At 41.2% G+C, this 26,302-nt stretch overlaps 1 protein-coding gene across 3 annotated transcripts in view; it reads right to left on the bottom strand.

Annotated features, from left to right (window-relative positions):
* CNTN6 (contactin 6) overlaps positions 1–26,302 on the bottom strand; it is a 158,117-nt gene that overhangs the window by 78,627 nt on the left and 53,188 nt on the right. For 2 of the 3 annotated variants that reach the window (XM_076346681.1, XM_076346682.1), the window contains exons 3-4: positions 13,515–13,641; positions 6,180–6,355 (exon numbers count right to left, since the gene is read on the bottom strand). In XM_076346681.1, coding sequence (XP_076202796.1) covers positions 6,180–6,355; positions 13,515–13,641 — 303 coding nt within the window. The remainder of the gene's footprint in view (positions 1–6,179; positions 6,356–13,514; positions 13,642–26,302) is intronic. The other variant, XM_076346683.1, reaches the window with a different exon arrangement.

Genomic DNA, 26,302 nt, shown 5'->3' with positions numbered 1-26,302 from the left:
TCAGGAGGGCTGTGCGGAGTCTGGAAAGAACACTGGTTTATATCCGATTCTCCACCTATCTGCAAGTTGAGATATGTTTCTGCATTATATATAAGGAAGCCCTTTCAAAAGAGGGAGGTAGGCTTAATGCGTTACTTAGCGTTTGTAGGTTATAGAATGATGTGAATAGAGGCAAGTCTATGACTTTCCCTGAAGTGTCCCTACAGAGGATAAGGGAATGTAGCAAATGAAGTAAAACTTTTGGGGATGTATCTTTGACGGTGACCCACTTCTGCCACTGGAAAGCTGAGCTCTTCCTCCTGTTTGCTCTTCAGTTATCAGTTGGCCATCCCTGAGTGCCTGCTGAACACTAAATTGAGAAGCATATACCTCCTTTTGAAAAAGAAAGAAGTTGCAGTGTTCGTTCTTACAATATAAGCTGCTAGACAGCCTGATCAGTATGCCAGCCCTTGCACGCAGTGATGAATTACCAATCAGTTTAAAGACCCAGAGAGCTTTACTCAAGGTGGTAGTTACAACTTCTAGCACACCTTTTAATCAAATACAATTGTTACAAAGGGATTTCTGGACACACACGGTACCACAATACAACCAATCCAGAAGAGTATGTGCCATTTAGACTAAAATTCATGCATGTCCAGACTTTGCAAATTCAGACTATCTGATCTAAGTGTATTGATTTTTCCATTTTCTGTTTCAAAGCATATACTACAAGTAAAAAGGGTTATGACATTTTGAGGCATGCTGTATTGCTTTGTGATGTTTCTGTAATTTGTGTGCAGTCAAAGGTAAATAACGTGATGAAGTAATCAGACGAAAAGTGGGCTTTCATGCTAGCTGAGCATCTCGTAGTCAGTCACTCTAACAGGGCTTTGCTAATGCTCAGACTGTCATGATCTAGCAAAGACTAAACGGACTTGATTGCTTTTAATATATTTCCCCTGAAACGGTTAAATGTTAATGATGGACTATTATTTTATGTTTCAGAATGGAAAAACTCTGTCCAGGAGGAATTATTGCCTCTCTAATTTGTTATTTCAGCAAAACTGTGTCGTCTTCTGTCTATCTGACAAAAAGTATGTGAGAGCACTTGAAAGCTGCAGATTTTATTCCAAGTGCTCCAGCACTGTCACTCTCGTCCACGCTGCTATGAGCACATCGTCACTGGCCAAGAGGAGGGAGGATGTATGTGTTTAGAAAAATGTTATTGAGAATAAGCACCAAGCAAAACCCCCGAGCACCCCTTTGAAAAATGTGAGAATATGGTTGCAGCCCAAAAATGCCAAGGACAAATCTGTCCTTGGTCTGTAGCACTGGGGGAAGCTCTTAAATACGTGGTCTAATGTCTCCACTGTGTGCCCTCCTGTGTGGTTCAGGACAAAATGACTAAGCCTATTCATGAATTTAAATTGTTGTCATTGTTTCTCAGAATTCATGATTAATAATGGGGGCCTGAGGTCCGAGAAAGCCACAATCATCACGACTGTCTATCAGCGATGGTAGAACAATTTGACTGTGAATCTAATTTAAGATCCCTCTGCAACTAGGTGTTTTCAATTAATACTGAATTTTCTGAGTTTATGCCCTGAATAGTTATGAATTAAGTTCACACATGACTCTTTTTCATGGTGGAGTACTTTTTTTTCTAGTTTGTTTAATTGCACTTCTTGTTTCTCCTACGTATCTGTTAATGTCTCTGTTATAGATATGTATGAGAACTAAAAGAATTAGTAACAGGCCTGGACAAACTGTTTTCCTGCAGCTAGTTATGGGGATTTCCCTCAAGACTAGTTGTTTGCACACAGTTACTTTTACTTAAAACTGATGAAATAATTAAAACAAATCCCCTGTGTGCCTTGGGATAGAGTTCTGGTTGAAGCCATATTTAAGCAGTTCTCTACAACAGGTTTTTTGTTTGTCTTTTTTTAAGGCATGAAATGCAATTTAGATGCTCTTCATTAATAAAAATAGATTTTTGCAAAACACCTCATTAGTATGCATATAAATGCATCTTGGCACCACAGAATAGGAGAAATTCCAGTTTTACTGATCAAAATACTTCTTTAAACCTGGATGCTTTTTTCTTTTGTGAGTTTTGAATGCAACTGTGATCCCGCTATCTCTGGCTCAGAAGCGCTAGCTGCTGTGTTTGTGCCTGGTCAGGCTCTGCGGTGGCTTCGGCAGGTGGCTCTGCTGGTGGTGGGGCTCAGGGCAGCTGCTTCATCAGAGGTGTCTGCTCCGATGTGCATGCAGGAGAAGCAAAACCTGTGGGAAGCTTGTGCACAAGCATCTTCATTCTGGTTTGGAAACTAAGTTGTGTAAAACGTGAAGGAAAACCTTCCATGTCCCCATCTCTTTCTTCAAGCTGGCTCTCTTGCATAGCTCACAAAGATGAGGTCCCCACGGAGTTGTCTTTGACCTTCCTTTTATGTAGAGCTGAAGCGTTACTGGTGACCTTGTGTGGGACTGAACTTGGAGGGGGGAATGTACCATGTGGGTGGCAGGTTGTGACTCGGGAGCAAAGCTCAAAACTCAAATCTGCATGAGGACCCCTCCGTCCGTGACAGGCTCTGGCTACACAAGCTGGGATCTGACACCAATGCTTTTTAACCAGGCTGAAGATCCAGATCAACAGCTCCAGCTCTCGCGAGACACACGTTAGCTTTTCAAAATGTACTGCTCGCTGGGTAGCAAGAGACACACAGGATTTATAGGGAGCTTTCAACTTTATTTATGACAAAACAGACCTTTGCCAGAAAGTACGAATAACATAGGACTGCCATCCTATGCATCCCGCTAATGCATTTATGTGCTCTTGCTCTACTCTCTCCCACTGATGCTGTCTCTCATTTTTAGCTTGTAGCTTTAATAATCTATGCCACTTCCTTCTGTACAATATTCCTCCTGCAGCTTTCATTTGACAGCTCTGTTTTTAATAGAGGATAAGCATGAAACTCCAGCTGAATCTGAAGACTTATTTCTAATCTCATAGCGCATTTATTTTGCTACTCGGAGAGCTCGCTATCTTGAACAGAGGAAAAAGTATTTTTCACATATTTTGTTGAGATGTACAGTAGGTTTCCAGAGGTATCGTTAATTCAAACTCGAACTCGGAGTTAGTTACCTTGCAGTAAAAAGACAAATACGCATAAACCCTGTTACTTGGATAATAGGCTTGATTCAATTATTTATCATGGTGATTGCAACAATATGCCAGGCGGCCCAATTCAGGGAAGAGTCCCATTTTGTTAGGTATTGAATGGAAGTGTCATAATATCAACATGCCTGCCTGCCTGGATTTTAAGATACAGCCTGAAGTATTGGTTGAAACAAAGAAGTAAATTGGACGGCAACACGAAAACAAGAAATAAGAAAATGTTAACTGTGAAATAACTGTTTCAAGGTAATTTGTTCCACTCTTCTCATCAGGTCATTATAACATTTTCCATGTACTGTGTTTTTTTCTATTGTAAGACAAGTTAAAACTCATAGTTTCACAGTGATGCCACTAAATGGAAGCGTTTTCCTGTATGTTTGTGTTTGCCAATGTAAATGACAACCTTCAATTTGTCTGTCCTCTCTCTTTTGTATGGGAAAGGATGTAAACATCTGTCACCGCTAATGAAAAAGTAGTGTGTTTCCTGAATATGAGATATATTTACCTTTATATGGTTGCTGCTAAGAACAGGAGGATTAAAGCAGGATGGTAGCTGTGTTTGTCTGCTGCCGTGGACAAATGAGACCCAACTTTGTTGTGACCCGCTCCCCGCGGTAACTCTGGGAAGTGTCTTGGTAGGGGTATGGAGCCTAAGTAAAGGAACTGCTTGATATTTAGCCCATTTTGATTATTGTATATTGGCATGAGACTTCAAGTTATCAGTGAGTTAAGTGCTTCAGGGGGAATGCTTCACCAGCAAGGAGTATTAAAGAACTGGTGTTTAACAGCTGAAAATACTTAATGCCATTGACAAAGTCCCTTTTCTGGCAAACAGGTCCTCTAGCTGCTAAGTGGCATCAGCTGTATCGCACCGAGATGTGCTTTGCCTCAGGCAGGCCAGAAATCACCCGTGATTTCTTTCAGGTTTGCATGTCTGAGTGCAGACCCCTGGCCCACAGCCACGCCAGGAGGGGGGGAATTGCAAGGGGGCTCTGCAGATCCACCTTGCTCTCCATGGGAAGGTGCACACCCATGTTTAGATCCTTAGTAAACGCAGTCTCATAAAGCACACTGTATTGTGGTGTACAGTTCCTCTTTTCTACTAGGGAAAACTTCCAAAGGATCACATTTCCAACAAGAGCTTGAAGATGAGACACTTCTGTGCCAACCAGCATCTTTCATTCTCCTGAGGACTATCAGGGATGCATTTGTGACTGTAGGGTCAAATATGGGCCAGCGTCCTGAGACGTCCTTTCTCCTCTCTCTTCCTTGCCAATGAGGCTTTCCCCATAAGCTTTCTTTCCCTTCTTTTCACTCTTTCAGCTTTCTCCAAGCCCTTCCTCGTGCAAAGGGTTAAAGCAAGACAATTTTTCCAGAGCTAGCTTTGGTCCTACACATGGTTATGAAATGGCAGTAGGTAAAAGTAAACATTGAAAACCGTAGGAAGGAAGTGCAACTAAATATTATGCAAAGGAGCACTGGCCAGAAGAGCTGTTTATACCCCAAGAGCTGGTGCACCAAGCCCTTGTGATTCCCTCTGGGCTGGGAGAGCAGTGAACGGGAAAACAAAGTGCTTCCAGGAATTGGAATCAGGGATAGAATTTTCCAGAGAAAGATTAAATCATTGAGTAATATGAGAGACTGAACAATCACCAGAGCCTTCTTTCTTTCACAGATATTCCTGTTTTTCCCTGCCCCCCCCCCTTTTATTTTTTGTATCTCCTTTGAGCCTTTGTTTGAGGGTATTCCTTTTCTTTAGGTCTTTTCCCAGCTCCATGCCTGGCCTATCCTGGTTCCTTGGGGATTACTGATTCCATAGACAATTTTGAGGTGGCCATCTATTCTTGCTTCTTTCTAAAATGGGATTTGTTCTGCCACTAAACAATTTGCATCTCCAGATCATGAAATAATTTCCTATACAGGAAGGCTGGCTTGCAAAGATGTTTCAGAAAAAGTGGGAACATAAGGAATCAAAATTTTTGTTTCCATTTGACCAGCTCTTGGGAATCAAAAGCTCTTTGAGAAATTCAGGGTAAAACATTATTAAATGAGATACTAGCAATACAGCGTTTGATCAGCTCTACTAAAAGAGAGTCTGTGAACCATCCTGACCTCTAATGTCTCCTTTGTATAACCTCTGCGACATGAGATTTGCTATGAGAAATGGAACAAGATTAATAATTAATATGTTTGCTGGTGTCTGAAATAGCGACACAAGGCTGGCTTTAGACACATGTTTTATTAATGAGGTTTGAAAACCATTGCTTTCTCCCAGCAACAGACAGCTCAGACCTTTATGCTGAAGAAAAAGGAATGGAGGTAATATCTGGGGTTTTTTTGTTGGCGCTGTTGTTCCCCCCCCCCCCCAGGGCATTAACAGAACTCAGTCACCACATATAAACATTGTGAAAAAGATTGTGAAGTTGTGAAGAAGTGAAATGGGGAGCAATCCTAAAATAAATTTTAAATCGTCTCAAGACAGCATACGTGCTCTACCCAGTCGAGCTGAAATAGGAAACGTTTCAGAGCACAGCTCACCACTTTGCACGCTGTGTGAGGAAAAAAAGAGTGTTTCTTGCTTTGTTAATGTAACAAAATATCAGTGTGGCAATTAGGGGTACAATGTTTTTATGTCTCAGACCTCATTATGCTATAGAAAATAGCCTAACTTTTTGCAACGTTTCCCCCCCCCAGTTGTAACTACCGGCAAGATAGCAAAGAAAGCACTGTCTTAAAAAGTGGAAACACCTTTATTAAGTGGAAATAATTGCACTCATCTGCCTTGACCTTTCAATTTTCTGGAAGTTATTCTTGTTCCTGAGGGCTAGCAGCCATCAGACGTCTGTTTTTGTTATTAATATTTACTAGGAATGATTTTTTTTTTAAGAATAAACACTGCTGAAGTAAGCCAAAACTTTTGAACAGAATCACCGATGATACTTTAATTATCCAATAAATTACAGTTCATGTGCAGAATTAATAGGAAAATAATGCTCTAATAAATATGAACTTCCCAACTTACATGCAAATTGAAGCTTTGCCTTCCTGCTTAGAATTGTTCCAAATGAATTTGTGGCTAAACACTGGTATGTTCCAATATCCTGTTTTTTATGTGGGTTATTGATTGCCAAGCTGCCTCCAACCAACCTGTAGTGATAACTCATGGTAAGATCAATATCTGTGCCATTTTGCTTCCACCTTTGAGGGGAAAAAAATCAAATTATGCTTATAATTTACAGAGCCTATTCATATTTATCTTAAATAGTGTGCTGTAGCATACCTGTAATGGTAAAAATGTAGTTAAATATCACAAAATTATATCATTTTTCACACAAGACTGCTTCTTATATCAATCTTAATGATATCAATAATTCAGTTCTTTGAAAAATCTTTACTGCTTTTATGCTAGTCACCAGTGTTCATCCAAATGTCTACAAAATTAATTATAATTTATTCACACAAACTAAGTTATCCATCCAATCGAAAGTATGGTACATGCCTCAACTACAGCTACCTTATTTTTTATAATACAAATGGTACCTGAATGTGCTTTACACTCCTTGCAAATGATGTCATAAATTTGGCTACAAAAATGATTTGGAGATATAGATCAGGAAGGATTACACGTCAGAGGACAGACGAAAGCAGAGAGAGGTTTTATACAGCAAGTTTGAGACTGATAATTTAATGATGAGAACGCTGCTATTTTAAAACATGATTTGTCCCTGTTAGTCCACTAAGTAGAAAATGGATTGTGTCTGCAACATTACACAGCCATTTACAAATGTCAAAATAAAATTTATATTTCAAAGAAAATAAATATATGTTTTAAGAAGGGAAATTTTGTGGCTTTACCGTTAGTCACATAAGGGTTGAATTTTCATTGTCCACATGAGGTCCAAAGGAAGAATAAAGGACCTCAGTCACTGACGTCTGCAAGCTTTGGGCTTGTTAATGCCACACTTCAGGTTGTCAGCAATCCTAAAACTACATAACCACATATTTTCTCCTCCTAATTTTATACCACAACCATCTTTTTCAGCCTGTATCGTTTCTGTTGACCTGTGCGGGCATGATGCCTACCCCTCCATAGGATGCAAAGACCACACAAGGGCTGCTAATGGCTCACTTTGGGTCTGCGGAAGGCTTCATGGCAGTCCTCGAAACAAGGGCAATTGTCTCCTTCTTAATTATCTGAAGGATCACAGCATAACAAAATTCCTACTACTTGTTATTTGCAGAGATGAACTTACTGACAGTGACGGTAGTTTCCACAGTTAACAAATTGAAGCAAACTTGCACCATAACTGTTTTGCTGGCAGACCTGGCCTGGGTATACAGCACAATACTTCTGTCACTCACAGACCTTTCTCTACACGATCAGACTGCGCAGGTAGTTCTTCTTTTGGAGGAAGATTTTCAAACTGTGCTGTAAAATGCAATTGTGTGTTCCAAGGGGAATCTTGACAAATATGTACAGAGGAAGCAAGGATCCTGACCTGTCAAGTGGGCACTTGTGTTTTTTAAAGATGAGTAATGACTGATTAAAATATGAAATCAATTGAATTCTGTGAACAAATTTTAGTAACATTAAATAATTTATCTGGGTCTGCCAATCACTGCCTCCTCTTTCATGAATGCATCAACATTAAGAAATTTAGATGCAACAGTGGACCATCAGTAATTCTTCCTACCAATTGCAGCTGATTTTTGACCTTTCCATACCTCTGCCCTATTCCTTTTTTATGTTTTGCTTTAGTTGGTCTAGGCTTTTGCTGTTGTTTTGGGGTATTTTGGCTTTTTTCTTTTTTTTTCACCAAAGATGAGCAGAATCTTAGCTGGTGCCCATCCATGAGCCTGTTCTACGAAGCAGTAGTCTGTGTCAGTGTTAGGATTTTGACATATTTCAGGATTTACATATGGTACGTGCTGTCTAAACCTTTCAATTTTCTGATATAGGATATTCTGGTATTTAGTTTGCCAGTTCTCTTTAATTTCAGAATCAATCACTGAAATAACTGCTGTCATCATTACATGGCTCCCAATTAAGCTCTATAATTGTTTTTCAAAACAAATGCAAAGTTGTTGGCTTAGTTGCTGCAAATGAATTCTTCACAGTATCCCCATAATCATTCTAATCGCCGTGGTACAATGATTATTAAACTTTGCATATAGATAAGGGGTTCATCTCCTCGTGTGGGCTTTTCCCTAATTAATATGTTTACATCACTGAAGGAAGCAAATTAACGAATTCATGTGATAGACAATGATTTAATGACTTTGTGTTCTGCAGTATGCTGTCTAATACACGGAAATCTTTGAAGAATTATTTTAAGAAAATTTTAACATAAGCCTGTTAAGGCAGGGATCACCTACACATTTTCGTGAGCTTCTTCATGCAACTATTGGAAAATACTTTTCATCAATTATAGGAAATGCATCCTGGACTAACAGTTTCAGAACCTAAACATTCAAAAAATATGTTATATTCTGATGCTGAATTCATTAGTTCCCTAGGAATGTAAAACTTCTCAAATCATATTGATATGTCCAAACTTAAAAAAAAAAAAAGCTGTGTGTTTTATGAATTCATAGAACAAATAGTCATATTCTATTTGCTTCAAAATCTAACTTTTTATAAAACACTAGTTCTAAGATGTTCCCAATAAAATTCTTCATTAAGTTAAAGACTTTCAGAAGATATGTGGGGGGGGGACCTCCCCCCCTTCCCATCTTGATTTAAAGATCCCGAGCAAGAGGTAGTCTATTCTCTCTTGTTCTCTTTTCTTTAATTGTTACTCATTTATCCTAATATTTGAATATACCAATATACCAGTATTCTTCCAAGCCACTGGGTTATGTTAAATCTTTGATGCTGGACTTGTTGGGAACTCCCTTCTAACGTACACTGCAGTCAAATCACTGATACAGGGATAAACTTGTAATATACGATGATTTCCTCTTATTTATACTACTTAATCAATACTTGTGATTTGCTATTCCAATAGTCTCCATCTCCAAGCAAATAAAAATGAGAAGTAGAATTTATTAATGAACATGAATATGTGAGTAATGTGTATTTACAATGCAACTGCAAATTATGCAATCTGTCTTTAGGGTAATATCTTATAAAAGAATTGTGAAAAAAAAATTAATTTCTATCATGTTTTCACAGTAAAAACACATTGATCTAGCTAAAAATGTTCATAGAACACAGAAGCACATAAAACTTATAAAAATGGTGAAATATTAGAGATCTTTGCAGAATACAAATATTCTTAGGACTTGTTTGAGAAATGTCAATATGTTTCGTCGTACACAAGCTGACTGTTAAGCTGCATACCCACAGGCTTCTCTGGTGTTTAGGCTTCCCTCATCCTCTCTGAGCAGAATTTCTTCTGGGCCATGTACCTGCTGACGCCACGATCCCGACACCTCTCCCTGCACCCCCACCCATGTTCAAGTGCATCCAGCAGAGCTGAGGAGACAGAGCCCTCAGCCTGGAGCCGCCACTTTATAGACAAAATGCAGGCACGAGGCCTCTGGCTTGCGATCCAAGACTTACACAGGCTGATAATGAGCCCCAGAGCAAGAAGTTTGTTTCAGGGAGGTAAAACTGCTGTTTGCTCACCTACGATCTTTGATAGTTTGGTAGGGAAAATTTTAACTTTTGACATAAAATTATGATTTCTGGTAAGTGGATAATTAACCAGGAAATTTCTGGTTAGATCCCATCTGTAAGGATATTATACAGTGCTATGTAATGTCTAAGTAGTCCCATTTCCCATGAGTCCCATTTCTATGATTAATGAATCTGGAAAATAGCATTGTTCCATAGAAACTATTTAGAAAAAGGAAACATTTTCTTTCAGAAGATGTGACTTCTTTTTGGAAATGAAATGTGAAGGTGTATCAATTTCAGTGAAACTATCAATGTATGAATGTTCAAGCAATTAAGGAATTAGTAAAACATTCCATTTAGTCAATGTGCAAATATTTTGGATGAATTCAAATGCAATATTTCATTAATCTGTTTTACTTGTCTTTAAAAAAAGATACATTTAGGACTATTTAAAATTTCCTGAGCTTTCTCCAGCTCTACAAGTAAAATCCTGGAAGTTTTACAAAGCACGCATGGCTGTGTCATGATTTTGTACCAAATTTATCATAGCTAGAAGCTCTTACTTGCATATATCTTTCCCTAATTTGAACTACTTTCTGTGTGGATATATGCAAACATGATTTAATGAATTATCTTTTCAGTGTACTGCTATAATAAAAATATGTATTTTTTTAAGTCTTCACTGTGCTCTATTTTTCTTAGATTATTTACATTCAAATGGAAATGTCCTGCCAAGTCACCCGAGACTTTCTTGTAATTGGGAAAAAAAGCTTGCAAACCCCCCTAGTATACAGTATTTCCACAGAGGAAGAAAATGGAAAGTTTAAAAACTATTGACTCTGTACAAGACAACAGAGGTTGAAGGCGTTTTTAATTCTACTCCACTTTTGAAGCAGAATCTGCAATGAGTCAAGGGACAGCATTTTAGGGAACAAGTAGACTATAGCAGGGTTGTCATTTGTTTTTCAAGGGTATGAACAAGATAAATATATCGGGGTTACTGGGAATCATTCTACAATTTTCTGCAATGATTATAAGCATATTATATGTCATTTGCAATCATCGTAAACTTTGCACTTCCGTTCCCCTCACTTTTATTTGTCTGTTACAGTTATCTTCTGTGGTACTTTGATTTGGATTGAATCTGAATCTCTTTGTCTTATTTTACTGCATCATTCTAAGTTATGCTGAAATATTAAAATATTGTTATAATGAATAATGCTTATGCTGTCTTTGGATTTCTTATTTATTTGTTCAATTGACTGCTCTCTGTGAAGATTATTGAGGGGAAAAAAATCCTCAATTTCAAACCTGCATGAAAATGCGAGATTATGTGATTACTCTGGATACTGAATGTAAGTTCGGAAAAAGCGTTGGGACTAAGCACCTGAGACCAAACGGGAAATGTGAAAATACTGCAGCAAACACTTGCTTGGCAGGCTCTAGGTGACTTCTTTCTGGGTTTTTTTTCAGTGTGGGGGACAGCTAGCTGTACTGAACTGAATGACTTAATGGAAGGAAACTGTGGAACTGTGATATGTTCATGGATAGGCTGTAAGCAGAAAAAGAAGTAAAATTCATTACTTAAGTTAGTTGATGATAATCCCTCAATCATCTATCACAGAAAAGCTTAAGTGCAAAATATTATAAATCTAATTTGAAAGGTTATGTTTATTTGCCATCAACATCACACAGGGAAACAGTTGAAATAACGTACCTGATAATTGTACACAATTTTCACTCTATAGAAAAAGGCATAATAGATAAAACGGTATTTAGCGGGACATTTATATAGATTTCCTAACACTTCTGCTGATTTTAGAGATACTTCTATCCATATTTTTGTTTCCATTGTAATCAGATCTATGTTCTCTGTTACTCCCAACAGTGTCCAACAGGAAATCAGTGTCTCTCATTTTTTGTTACTTAGCCCTTATGCCTACTTCAATTCTATACAATTCTTGCATTGTGGGTGTTAGACACACAGGATTTTGAAATGAAGTTGCAAACAGTTACTACTATATTCAATGAGTCTATAAGACTAATATAGCACATAATAAAACAAAACTTTTAGGAAATGCTAAGCAATTTTTCTTTAAAGAAAAGGTATTAATCAGCGTACTTACTTATGTAAAAGGTGCTAAATAGCAAATTAGTTTGTATATAACTTTTTTCCTATTGTAGTGGTTCTGTATTTCTGAATCAAAGAAAAACCTCACAGTAGTCCTTGCTCTTCTTTTCCATCACTCAACAAAGGATACGATTAAAATTTCATACTGTGCTTGATTTATCTAAAATTGTTGGAACTTTAAATATATGGGCTCAATCCTTATCTGACAAAACCGGCATTAGCTCTAGTGAAATCAAAGAAAAGTGCTGAAGACTCCCCATTCCTTTCAAGTCATGGTGAAAAGGTTGTAATAGCAGCAGTGACAGTCTGATAACTTCTAATTGACCTAGATGGTTCAGGATCCATCCCCAGATGTTGATCTCATCTTACTAGAGTAACTGAGGCTTTGCAAAATGTCCTTATGGTGCAAAGAAAATAATGAATCTAATAAAAGGATGAGCAGGAAAAAAGTGAAAGAGAAAAAATGAATGTCAGATATATGATGGGAGGAGACTTCATAGCTCTCCTGCCTAATGAAACCTGCTGCCTCTACTATTTGTGCATGTGAGGAGTCCATGGTTGGAATACAAGAGTCAATAATTTTTATAGGTCTCTGAGGAAGCTATAAATGGATATGAAGCAGATGGATGGATGAACTGGAAATACTTGAAATTCATGACAGTAGATGTTCATGTTGAAAACAGGAAGAACAAATGGGATGGGAAATGGGTGAGGATTTTGACTCATAGGAAGAGAAGTTACACTGTGAAAAGGAGATAAAGTATTCCTTTACTAGCACAATGTTTGGAAACAAATTAATACATGAAGTACAAAAGCCAAGTTGATAACTACTACTGGTACTTTACAGAGGAAACTGTTGTGTGAGCAATTAAAAGCTATTGAATAAATATTGTCTAAGTATTTGGTAGGCCACAATTTTCTTTTATGTCTTGCATGCATGATTTCTTTTTTTTTAAATTTTCCTTTTCCCAGATCATTATTTTCCCTAGTCTTTTCTGAAGAAAGCACACTTCTTTTTTTTTTTTTTTCAGATTTCCAGCTTTTCCTCTTATTAGACTCAGGTTTCCAGATCCTTGGTGCAACAAGCTACATTTTAAATTATGAGTCCATGGTTATTGAATAAACAAACAATCCTATGTACCAAGGTTTTATTGAGTCTACAGAGTATTGTAAGCTAGATATCAGAGCTTTGCCTTGCTGTTTCTCTAAATAAACACTATAAATTTATACATGAAATGTTAGAATTAGAAATGGGCAAGGATGTTGCTGTTTTGCTTTCTAAGCATTTATTGATGTACGGAAAGTTTTATCAAATACAGATGCACAGCATTTCCATTTTTCCATTTTCACAGCTGTCCTGTGGATTCAGAAGTTATTTTGTATGTTTTAAAATATTTCCAATGATGTGCTTTCTTTTCTTGCGTTAATTTTCTTAACAGTAGACTAACAAAAATATTTTTCCTTCATTCCTCAAATTTACTATACCTATGCATACTCTTGCTGTGAGGGCTCTACACATCCTGAGGTATGTATGACAGTGCACTACTGATTAAAACACAGTTAAGATTTACAGTGAGACAATACTTTTCCAAAGTTGACTTCACCTGTAGTATGGGAGTGGATATCCTTTAGCGGTACAGTTCAGTAGGATTTCTGGATTTGCTGAGCCCATGGAATAAGTGATATCATATGGCTCTTGGATAAAAATAGGACCATGAAGGGTGTCTTCCCCTGTGAAAGAAAAACAATAATTCAAGATTAGACATCTTTAGCATGTCCTTGCACATAAAAGTGTCCTTTGGTCTCCTTTGCTTTCGGTCAAAAGTTAAGGTCTGCTATTATATTCAGCAGAGAATCCACCTCCAGACATTTGACTATTAAGGAGGAAATATTTCAAGCCTGATTGATAATAAAATCACATATCCCAGGTGCTGGTGATTTATTTTGCAAGTGACAGTGAAGACTAGCTTCTTTGCATATCTTCTATGGAAGCTATATGGCCATCTATTAAATCTTCCCCATCTACCTCATACTTGTGCTTTAGATCATGACTGGAAGCAGGAAAGGATGAAGTTGAGGCTTTCTGTGCTTGGCGCTTCTACCTCCCTGCTCGCCTGGTGAAGTGGACGTGTCAGCCTCACGTCACCCTTTGAAAGACAGGCAGCTCATTGACTGCGGCCAAGCTCTGGCAACAGACGTCTTGCTACGGTCCATGAGAGTGCATACCATGGGAGAGGGAGAGGGAGGACCTCTAGCAGACCAGCAAATAGCTTCTAGATCGGGAGGTATGTCATGGTGGGGCAGTGGTCCTGGGCTTTCCTCTCCTCTGCCGTTTGGCCTCTCTTTCTGGTGATGGGGTCCAGAAGGTCACACCACAGTCTAAGGGAATCAGTCATTTCCTTCTCCTTTAACCCTTCACATCCTTTGATATATTATTTTTGTATACTTTAGCTGGCCTGGTTTCAGGGTTTGGTTTGGGGTTTTTTTGGGTTGGTTTCCCCCACCACCACCCCCTCGTTAGGGCCCTTTTAAAACAGAAGTAGCATTAAATAAAGGTTGATTATTCATCATTTTCACTAGAACCTGTATCCTCCCGGTGACCCACAGAGTCTAATTACAGCATTTAAACACAAGGGGACAACAGACATGGGCTGAGGCAAGACCCATTTGCTTCCTCAAAATCTCAGAGGTTCCTGCAAGGAAAACTTTCATGGAGATTGATTTTTTTCACAGCTATAACCAAATACTAGTGACAGAACAAATAAATGACCCCAGATCCTTGAATAAAGCTTAGCGACTGGACCATCCTCCAGTTCCCAGATGTCTTACATGAGTCCAAGAAACCCAGAAAGTTTGCAGTACAGTTACACAGCTGGGAAGGAGAGGTATTAACCCAAAAAACTAGTTGCTCTTCAGTTGTATTCTGGAAGCAACATAATGTTGGCAGTAATCATGTCTGATTTTATTCACCTATTTTATCTGCTTGTTAGTAACGAGGGAGGGAAGGTACAACCTACTTCCCAAAGGCCACTGCTTCACCGCACCTTGTGTCATCACTTCAGTCCCCAGGTTGCCAAGTGCAATCCTCTTGCTCTATAGCTCTGGATCTCCTAGAGGATTTTCTCAGCTGCTACAAATAGGTCTTGCTTTACTGACACCGGCACTCTTCCTGCATCCCCAAAGGTGGTCAGCTGTCCTAACGCATTAACTCAGCGCGCACACCCAGGCAGTTCCCCAAGCTTCACCCCAGCCAGGTCAGCTCCGGCCTCTGGCACCCTGTCAACCCAAGCGCCTTCTGCAAGGCCATGAGCAACTGCACAGAGTGCACATCAAAAATCAGATCGTCTGTATCTGCTACCAGCTGTATACATATTCATCTCCCTTTGTACTTTTCAACCGCTTCAATCTATTCCCTCTAAATTTTAAAAAAGCCAGATCAGCATTGTTGTCAGCTTTCATCTTTTTGTGACACTTGCTGTTTTTCTGAGAGTCCTAATCCTGGAATTGTGTAAATAATTTTTATCTGAAGTAATGAGAATATAATATTTACTTTTTAAAAATATCATTGATTTTTAATCTTTACTTCATAGCTGCAATATTTTTGACTAAGCTAGAAAAGTTAACAACCCCATCTTTCTGGGAGTGAAATTGTTTTTTACTGATGAATGTAGTCAGACTTTTCTACTTCAGAGGATCTAAAGCAAAGAACATCTGGCAAAACTCTAGAGAGTGATGAACAAATGAAAGTGTTTTATACTTAAGCTTTTTTGACCAGAAGCCTTTTTAAGGATGGCATCTGATAATCACAATGTTTTCCACGTATCTTAATTGAGATGCCCATTCCTATGTGTCTGTTAGCCCGATTTACACTGTATATCCTTCAGAAACTCAGACAGTCAGCCCAGCTGTGACTGTGTTTTCATGAGCAGTACCTGTGAGAAATAGCCTTCAAGAGAACTGGAGTAAAATTCAAAGTAGCAGTCAAAAAAGATTGATTTGTTTTATACCACAGTAGCTGTTTGGGTAGACACATCTCATTTTAAGAATATCTCATGCTATAAAGGGGATAGCGTGGGCATACTAGAAAGAAAAAATACATCCTCTCAGTTTAGGATATAAAGTAAGTCAGGCTAGTAAAAGCTGAGATGAGCTAGTGGTTTGGAGACAAAATATTAAACTTGGCTGAATATTGTATGTGATGTTATAAGTGACATAGCAGACCATAAAATGCAGTAAATCACATAAAAAGTATCCATTTCCATAACTTTTTCATTCTGTTAAACTTTGCAGACTGTATGTGAACTTAGACTCCAAATATTTCATGACTTATCCATAACTAGTGGACACAGGTGAAAATCTCAGAAAATATGAAGCAAACCGAATGAAAGAAGCTGTCGCTCAACTACATTCAAGACATGGTAGGGCCTTTCTGTTTGCTTTTGGTGGGGTTACTCAAATACCTAAAGATAAGCACGCGTTTCAGCCCTTACCTCTGCCTAGAGCTTAAATTCATAATTTTTTTATTCTTTATATTGTGATTCTTCCAGGGGTCTTTAGTCATAGAGCAAGATGCTGTAGGAAAAATAACTAACTCATATCTTACAGTTCCAACTTTCTGATCAGAAAGATTACACAACTCCCAATATTGACCTAAGACCCCAAATTATTTTTCCTTTATTTCATACTTTCAGAATCAAATGATTGTAAAGTAAACCAGAACTATTTCTATTTCTCATGGTAGTCTTCCTTGTTGTGGGGAGTAGGGGAGAAGACAATTTGTTCAGCAAACCATGCGGGGCAAGGCAGAGTGGCTCTCAGAGATGGTGGGTGGATACAGTCAATCTTTGTTGCTTCTCCTTCTACTCTTCTATTTTTAATCCCTTGACAAATTTTAAGACTTCTTTGTTCATGTCGTGGTTTAATCTCAGTCAGCAATTAAGCACCACACAGCCGCTCGCTCACTCCCCCCCACCCGGTGGGATGGGGGAGAGAATTGGAAGAGCACAAGTTAGAAAGACTCGTGGGTTGAGATAAAAACAGTTTAATAATTGAAATAAAATGATAATAATAATATGATAATAATAATAATAATACACAAAACAAGTGATGCACAGCACAATTGCTCACCACCCGCTGACCGATGCCCAGCCAGTCCCCGAGCAGCGGCCCCCCCGGCCAGCTTTTCCCAGTTTATGTACTGAGCATGACGTCACATGGTATGGAATGTCCCTTTGGCCAGTTTGGCTGTGCCCCCTCCCAGCTTCTTGTGCACCTCCAGCCTCCTCAGTCAGTAGAGCATGGGAAGCTGAAAAGTCCTTGGCTAGTGTAAGCATTACCTAGCAACAACTAAAACACCGGTGTGTTATCAACTTTGTTCTCATCCTAAATCCAAAACACTGTACCAGCTACTAGAAAGGAAATTAACTCTATCCCTGCCGAAACCAGGACAATATCCACCCCTTATTCTATACCATTTGCATCATGCTCAAGTCTCACATTTTCCAGTACATTTTCATTAATCACCACCCCCTTTTATATATATATATACACACATACACAGATATCATTCCCTTCATCTGTGGGCCATCCCTCTAAAATGTTCGGTGAGTTCATTTAGTCCATGACTTCGGGCTCCATCTGTCATAATAATCTTTCAGGGCAGGAAAAATGGAGATGGTATGTGGTGTTGGATTGTTTCAGGTTGAAGTCAGTTCTGGTACCATCATCACTGTGCTTTGCTTGGTTTCACTGAAGTTATTCTTCATTAATCTGGGTGATTCTTATTATAATAACATTAGTATGGCATATAATATTATTAGTATTATTAGTATATCTGTGTATTATTAGTATAACTATTATAACTATAATTAGTACTTAACATCACATAATTCAGATCATTGGCTATTCTCACCCAAAATCAAATCCCCTTGAGGCACACATCGGACTTCCCCATCCTTCCGCATTATCCACCAAGTGCACCCAGGTCCTTGAGCAAAAGCAATCCCACGGATGGGTCTGCCTCTGCCTGAGGCAGGAATAACCCAGACTGTCTTCCCCAGCATATTTTTTATGTGCACTACAGGGACTTTATTCCCATCTACAGTACGTAAAAGTTCTGACTGGGCAGGGCCTGCTCGATTGGCAGATCCCCGAGTGTTGACTAACCAGGTGGCCTTTGCTAAATGCGTATCCCAATGTTTGAATGTCCCACCACCCATTGCTCTCAGCGTAGTCTTTAACAGTCCATTGTATCGTTCAATTTTCCCAGAAGCTGGTGCGTGACAGGGGATGTGATACACCCACTCAATGCCGTGCTCTTTGGCCCAGGTGTCTATGAGGTTGTTTCGGAAATGAGTCCCATTGTCTGACTCAATTCTTTCTGGGGTGCCATGTCGCCATAGGACTTGCTTTTCAAGGCCCAGGATAGTGTTCCGGGCAGTGGCATGGGGCACGGGATATGTTTCCAGCCATCCGGTGGTTGCCTCCACCATTGTAAGCACGTGGCGCTTGCCTTGGCGGGTTTGTGGGAGTGTGATATAATCGATCTGCCAGGCCTCCCCATATTTATATTTCAACCATCGTCCTCCATACCAAAAAGGCTTTAACCGTTTGGCTTGCTTGATTGCAGCACATGTTTCGCATTCATGGATAACCTGGGCTATAGTGTCCATGGTCAAGTCCACCCCTCGATCACGAGCCCATCTGTATGTTGCATCTCTTCCTTGGTGACCTGAGGTGTCATGGGCCCACCGAGCTAGAAATAATTCACCCTTATGTTGCCAGTCCAGATCCACCTGAGCCACTTCAATCTTAGCAGCCTGATCCACCTGCTGGTTGTTTTGATGTTCTTCAGTGGCCCGACTCTTGGGTACGTGAGCATCTACGTGACGGACTTTTACAACCAGGTTCTCCACCCGGGCAGCAATATCTTGCCACAATGCGGCAGCCCAGATGGGTTTGCCTCTGCGCTGCCAGTTGCTCTGCTTCCATTGCTGCAACCACCCCCACAGGGCATTTGCCACCATCCATGAGTCAGTATAGAGATAGAGCACTGGCCACTTTTCTCGATCAGCAATGTCTAAAGCCAGCTGGATGGCCTTTACTTCTGCAAATTGGCTTGATTCACCTTCTCCTTCAGCCGTTTCTACAACTTGTCGCATAGGACTCCATACAGCAGCTTTCCACCTCCGATGTTTTCCCACAAGACGACAGGACCCATCAGTGAACAGGGCATATTGCTTCTCATTTTCTGGTAGTTCATTATACATTGGGGCCTCTTCAGCACGCGTTACCTCCTCCTCTGGCAATATTCCAAAATCTTTGCCCTCTGGCCAATCCATGATCACTTCCAGAATTCCTGGGCGACTGGGGTTTCCTATTCGAGCCCGTTGTGTGATTAGTGCGACCCACTTACTCCATGTAGCATCAGTTGCATGATGTGTACAGGGGACCCTCCCTCTGAACATCCAGCCCAGCACCGGCAGTCGGGGTGCCAGGAGGAGCTGTGCTTCAGTGCCGATCACTTCTGAAGCAGCTCGAACCCCTTCATATGCTGCTAATATCTCTTTTTCAGTTGGAGTATAGCGGGCCTCGGATCCTCTGTATCCCCGACTCCAAAACCCTAGGGGTCGACCTCGAGTCTCCCCTGGTGCTTTCTGCCAGAGGCTCCAGGTAGGGCCATTCTCCCCGGCTGCGGTATAGAGCACATTTTTTACATCTTGCCCTGCCCGGACTGGCCCCAGGGCTACTGCATGAACTATCTCCCGTTTAATTTGTTCAAAAGCTTGTCGTTGCTCAGGGCCCCATTTGAAATCGTTCTTCTTCCGGGTCACTTGATAGAGAGGGTTTACAATCAGACTGTAATTTGGAATGTGCATTCTCCAAAAACCCACCACGCCTAAGAAAGCTTGTGTTTCTTTTTTGCTAGTTGGTGGAGACATGGCTGTTATTTTGTTGATCACATCTATTGGGATCTGACGACGTCCATCTTGCCATTTTATTCCTAAAAACTGGATCTCCTGTGCAGGTCCCTTGACCTTACTTTGTTTTATGGCAAAACCGGCCTTCAGCAGGATTTGGACTATTTCCTTCCCTTTTTCAAAAACTTCTTCTGCTGTGTTGCCCCACACGATGATATCATCAATGTATTGCAGGTGTTCTGGAGCTCCACCCTGTTCTAATGCAGTCTGGATCAGTCCATGGCAAATGGTAGGGCTGTGTTTCCACCCCTGGGGCAGTCGGTTCCAGGTGTACTGAACGCCCCTCCAAGTGAAAGCAAACTGTGGCCTGCACTCTGCTGCCAAAGGGATTGAGAAAAATGCATTAGCAATATCAATTGTGGCATACCACTTGGCTGCCTTTGATTCCAATTCATATTGAAGTTCTAGCATGTCTGGCACAGCAGCACTCAGCGGTGGCGTGACTTCATTTAGGCCACGATAGTCTACTGTTAGTCTCCACTCTCCATTAGACTTCCGCACTGGCCATATGGGACTGTTAAAGGGTGAGTGGGTCTTGCTGATCACTCCTTGGCTCTCCAGTCGACGAATCAGCTCATGAATGGGAATCAGGGAGTCTCGGTTGGTGCGATATTGCCGCCGGTGCACTGTGGTGGTAGCGATTGGCACTTGTTGGTCTTCAACCTTCAGCAACCCCACAACAGAAGGGTCCTCCGAGAGACCAGGCAAGGTGGACAGCTGTTTAATCTCCTCCGTCTCCAAGGCAGCTATACCAAAAGCCCACCTGTACCCTTTTGGGTCCTTGAAATACCCTCTCCTGAGGTAGTCTATGCCAAGGATGCACGGAGCATCTGGGCCAGTCACAATGGGGTGCTTCTGCCACCCATTCCCAGTTAGACTCACTTCGGCTTCCAATACAGATAGCTGTTGGGATCCCCCCGTCACCCCAGAAATATAGATGGGTTCTGTTCCTATATATCTTGATGGCATTAGGGTACACTGTGCACCGGTGTCTACCAGAGCCTTATACTTCTGTGGGTCTGATGTGCCAGGCCACCGAATCCACACAGTCCAGTAAACCCGGTTGTCCCTTTCCTCCCCCTGGCTGGAGGCAGGGCCCCTCTAATCCTCATCACAGTACTCGTTTCTCATTTCTTGTACGTATGAGTCAGAAGTTTCTTTATTAAGATCAAGAGTAAGATCAGCCCTTCTACTCTCTCTGGGGAACTGCCCGCTGGAAACTGGAGCAGCAATTTTCCTGGAAGAACCTCTTTCTGTGATTGTTTTCCCTTGTAATTCACGTACCCGTGCCCCTAGGGCTGCAGTAGGTTTCCCATCCCACTTCCTCATGTCCTCTCCGTGGTCACGCAGATAAAACCATAGGGTGCCCCGTGGTGTGTATCCTTTATATTCTCTCTCTTGAGCAAAAGAACGCTTACTTCTAATAGCCGAGATACTGGTCCGTACAGGTGAGGAGTAGGACCTATCCTCTCTGAGTTGCTGGATCTCCCGGGACAGTTTTTCGGACAGTTTCTCCACAGCCGAGACGATGGAGGAAGAAAGACTTTCCTCGTATTGCCGGAGTTGACTAGCCAATTCATCCACTGTTTGTTCCTCTCCATCTTTCCAGGTTATCACTGCCAATGAATTGGCGTATGACGATGGTGCGCTCCTTATAAACTTCCGCCACATGGGTCGTGTGCACTTGACTTCGTCTGGATCTTTGGATAGTTGTTCATTGTTCAGGTCATCATAAATCACCTCCAGCACAGCTAATTCTCTCAGAAACTGGATACCCTTCTCCATGGTGGCCCACTTGCTTGGGCGACATATGACATCTTCCTTAAAGGGATACCTTTCCTTCACGCTTGACAAGAGTCGCCTCCAAAGGCTGAGGATACGTGTCCCTTTTCCAATTGCTTTGTCAATGCCCCCTTCCCTAGAAAGGGATCCCAGCTGCTTGGCTTCCCTACCCTCTAATTCCAGGCTACTGGCCCCATTATCCCAGCATCGGAGCAGCCAGGTGACAATATGCTCACCTGGACGACGGCTGAAATCTTTTCGTATATCTCGCAGCTCACTCAGGGATAGAGATCGGGTGGTCACTGTCTCGTTTATGAGTTCTTCCTCTTCCTCCTCCCCGATCAGCGGCCGGCTTTCCTCCTCCCGTTCTCGTGATGGTCCTTCTCTAGGGTCATCTGTCTCGTATACTTCTTCCTCCGGTTCCCTTTTAGAAGAAGCTTCTTCCTCCCTTACTAAACGAGCTGACTTCCGCTTCCAAGATTTCTTCTTGTGTACAGGGGCGACTGATACTGGCACAGGCTCGTTCTTTGGTTCAGCCACAGGGCGTGTTGCTGGGGTTGGAGTGGCCGCAGTGCAAGTGCATGTCACCGGAGTCTGAGTGGCCGCAGGGCCTGTTGCCGGGGTTGGAGTGGCCGCAGTGCATGTCGCTGGGGTTGGAGTGGCCGCAGTGCATGTCGCCGGGGTTGGAGTGGCCGCAGTGCAAGTGCATGTCACCGGAGTCTGAGTGGCCGCAGGGCCTGTTGCTGGGGTTGGAGTGGCTGCAGTGCATGTCGCCGGGGTTGGAGTGGCCGCAGTGCAAGTGCATGTCACCGGAGTCTGAGTGGCCGCAGGGCCTGTTGCTGGGGTTGGAGTGGCTGCAGGGCCTGTCGCCGGGGTTGGAGTGGCCACAGGGCCTGTCGCCGGGGTCTGAGTGGCCGCAGAGCCTGTCGCCGGGGTTGGAGTGGCCGTAGTGCGTGTTGCCCGGGTTTGAGTGGCTGCACGGCCTGTTGCCCGGGTCTGAGTGGCCGCAGTGCGTGTCGTTTTACTGTCAGAGCCAGAGACCTTCTCTTCCCTTTGAGGGTACTGAGTAGTGTTGAACAGGGCTCGGTAGGCATGGGCCAGGCCCCAGCACGTTGCAATGAGTTGCATCTCTCTAGAGTTGCCAGGGTGACAGCATACTTTTTCCAAATATTCTACTAACTTTTCAGGATTCTGCACTTGCTCAGGGGTGAAGTTCCAAAACACTGGGGGTGCCCATTGGCCTAGGTACTTGCCCATCTTGTCCCACACACCCTGCCACTCATAATTATTCACCCTTGGGGCAGATCTCTGGATGATATTCTTAAATTGCTTACCAACTTTAGACAAAACCGAAACAATATTCCCAAGAAGTATTAATAGAAGTATCTTAACTGCCCAAGGATGCTCAAAATACTGAAAAATTACTGTAATGAAGGAGGAAACATCATAGAAGAAGGTAGTGACACTGCCATTCTGTATTTCCTCTGTAAAAAAACTCTCAGAAAAGTTACTGCAATTGCTAGTTGTCTCCACGATATGGTATCCATGGTACAGTAACGGCTTCATTGCGAAGTTTACATACCACAGAAACGTCAAGGTCAATGTTCTAAAAACAAACCTCACAAGCGAGACATTACTATTCACTGCAGACCACAGCAAACTGCAAAACCCAACACCAATCTTTAACATGTACAGCAGGAAAAAGAGCGCGATGCAGATTATACAAATCAATATCGAGAACAGAGAAACCAACATTGTGACCCTCAACTATTAACAGATATAAGTTCCTTAATACACTCCGGTTAATCTGTTATTATCTCAAACCCTTCGAGCCCCGCGTTGGGCGCCAAAAAGCACTGTCGTGGTTTAATCTCAGTCAGCAATTAAGCACCACACAGCCGCTCGCTCACTCCCCCCCACCCGGTGGGATGGGGGAGAGAATTGGAAGAGCACAAGTTAGAAAGACTCGTGGGTTGAGATAAAAACAGTTTAATAATTGAAATAAAATGATAATAATAATATGATAATAATAATAATAATACACAAAACAAGTGATGCACAGCACAATTGCTCACCACCCGCTGACCGATGCCCAGCCAGTCCCCGAGCAGCGGCCCCCCCGGCCAGCTTTTCCCAGTTTATGTACTGAGCATGACGTCACATGGTATGGAATGTCCCTTTGGCCAGTTTGGCTGTGCCCCCTCCCAGCTTCTTGTGCACCTCCAGCCTCCTCAGTCAGTAGAGCATGGGAAGCTGAAAAGTCCTTGGCTAGTGTAAGCATTACCTAGCAACAACTAAAACACCGGTGTGTTATCAACTTTGTTCTCATCCTAAATCCAAAACACTGTACCAGCTACTAGAAAGGAAATTAACTCTATCCCTGCCGAAACCAGGACAGTTCACTGTTTCTATAATTGATCCTTTGACTTGTCTTTTCTTTGGTAGGAATTTTCTTCTCTTCTGGGTTAATTTACGTAGCCTGTTAGTCATTCTCGTTACCTTCCCAGAACTGCCAGTGAAAAGTTTTTCTAAAGCACCAAAATGACCTAGGGATCATTGTTCCATTTTTTAAATCAATGTAGGTGGGTGGGCCTGAATTAACAGTGGTGAGCTACCTGATGTACATAAAAATCCTTGGTTTAGCTGATAAAAATGTAAATATTTTGGTAAATCTGGAATTAAATTCCCATGATGAGTTCTAAATGGAATTTAGACTCCTTTGGCATTTGCAGACTTTTGAACATCTTAGTTCTCGTACCCCCTTCCAGTGTCCTTAATACAGCAGACCTTTATTGTGTTGAATAAAGACACAATAGTTTACATGTACCCTAACAACTCTTTTACAGTAGACACGTCACAGTCCCTATCACAAAAATGTTGTCCATGAATTTTAGTAAAGGTGGCTTCATGTTATCATTTTGTTTTCTTTTTAATATCCTTTTCTTGCTGCCTGATCTGCAACAGAGAATAACACCAAAGTTGTGAGAAATGATGTGCACTTTCAGAGCCAATGGTGTACTACGAGTCCATCTCTTATTTATAGAAAAGGTCAGGCTGGTCATTTCTAATTTCCTGATGCATCCTTTTGCGTTTCATATAGAGAATGGCCATATATTTCTCCCCCATTTTCCAGATTCAATATCAGTCACCATGATTTCTCCAGAGATACATATGACAAATGAATCTTTGTAGGACTGTTTACTTTTGTTAAGATTTAAATAATTCAGATTTTTTTTAATCTATTGGAATATGAATATTCGATTAAATGTATCATTTTTATACATAAAACTTGTGTGCGAATCCTCAGCATGGTCTTGAAAGCAAATATAAACTCTTGTTATGAAATGTTTTATAAGGAGTTAAAATGTATTTCTTTATGTTACCAAATCAGTTTGATCTCCATAAAGACCATAATTAGGCTAGTTTGAATTCAAATCTAAAGTATGAAAATGAATCGACATTCCTTTATTCGTTATATGATATTGTCTTCAGCCAATATAGAGATTAACACAGTGCCAATGGAAGAGGAGAAAGCCTATTTTTTTTCATAATTATGTATCAGCAGAGGATGTCACAGTGCTTTCCTCTCATTGCTTTATGGGCAACGGTTACTTATATTGGGCTATGATATTCATGTCAAATGTAGTCAAAGAGTTTTTGGTTAGTCACAATAAATATTTAAATGTGTATGCACTGTTTCATCCAGACAAGAAGAATGAAACACAAATCTGGAGCTCACACTTAATCAACTTAATTTCCAGCCAAATCCTGTTGTGGCTGGAAAAGAAAGGACATCCTCCCTGTTCTTTCCTGTCATCCGACTCTGGCTGGCTTCATATTTAGCTCCTTATGAGGTATCTGCTCAGCTGGAAATGCTAGGCAATACAGCCTGAGAGCAATTTAGGCCGGCCAAGCCATACAGCCTGAGAGCAATTTAGGCTGGCCAAGACCCCGTCTGTAGCATACCTATAGATAATAGTAGACCAATACTGCAAACCAGCTGACTTTTTATCCCTTTCCTACCACAGATTTTCCTTTCTATTATGATTTTTTTGCAGAGTGGAGTTGTAATTGCTATTACTCAAAGCTGATCAGTAATATCAAATAAATTCTGTTTGGTGAAACTGAAAGTGTCCTAGAAACATCGTGCTCCGTTTGCAGAGAAAGACCACATAAGGCTTTAGGTTTCCCTGTGTGAGTCAGCTCCAAGCAGACAGACTCAAGAGGATTCATTTCTCAAGGACCAGAAATGTACAGTTCTGTTGGTCTGAGAGCTCCAAAGTCTGCAGTACTTGCAGCTTCTGTGATTATTTCTGTTGCTGCCGTGTTTTGTGGAGCTGCTCAGAGATTAGGAGTCCTTTGTGCTGTGTGCTGTAGAACAAGTAGCTAGAGGTCTTGCATTGAAGAATCCCAAATAAGTGATGGACTAGGGCTGTTCTTTCCCCACTTGGACTCATGCAGTAGGCACGGAGGGGTCGTGCTGCTGCCTAGACGGGTATATATGTAGCATATCGGTGTATCCTTACTGAAGATCGTAAGAATAAAGAGGCCAGAATAATGGTAAAACCTGTACCCTAAGAAGCTTCTAAATGCAAAACTGCTATAATTCACATAAGCAAACCAGAGAAGGA

Source organism: Aptenodytes patagonicus, chromosome 8 (genome assembly GCF_965638725.1).
Source record: "Aptenodytes patagonicus chromosome 8, bAptPat1.pri.cur, whole genome shotgun sequence".
Classification (NCBI taxonomy): domain Eukaryota; kingdom Metazoa; phylum Chordata; class Aves; order Sphenisciformes; family Spheniscidae; genus Aptenodytes; species Aptenodytes patagonicus.
Note: the sequence above shows the minus strand (reverse complement) of the source record. Positions and strands in the feature narration are given on the sequence as shown.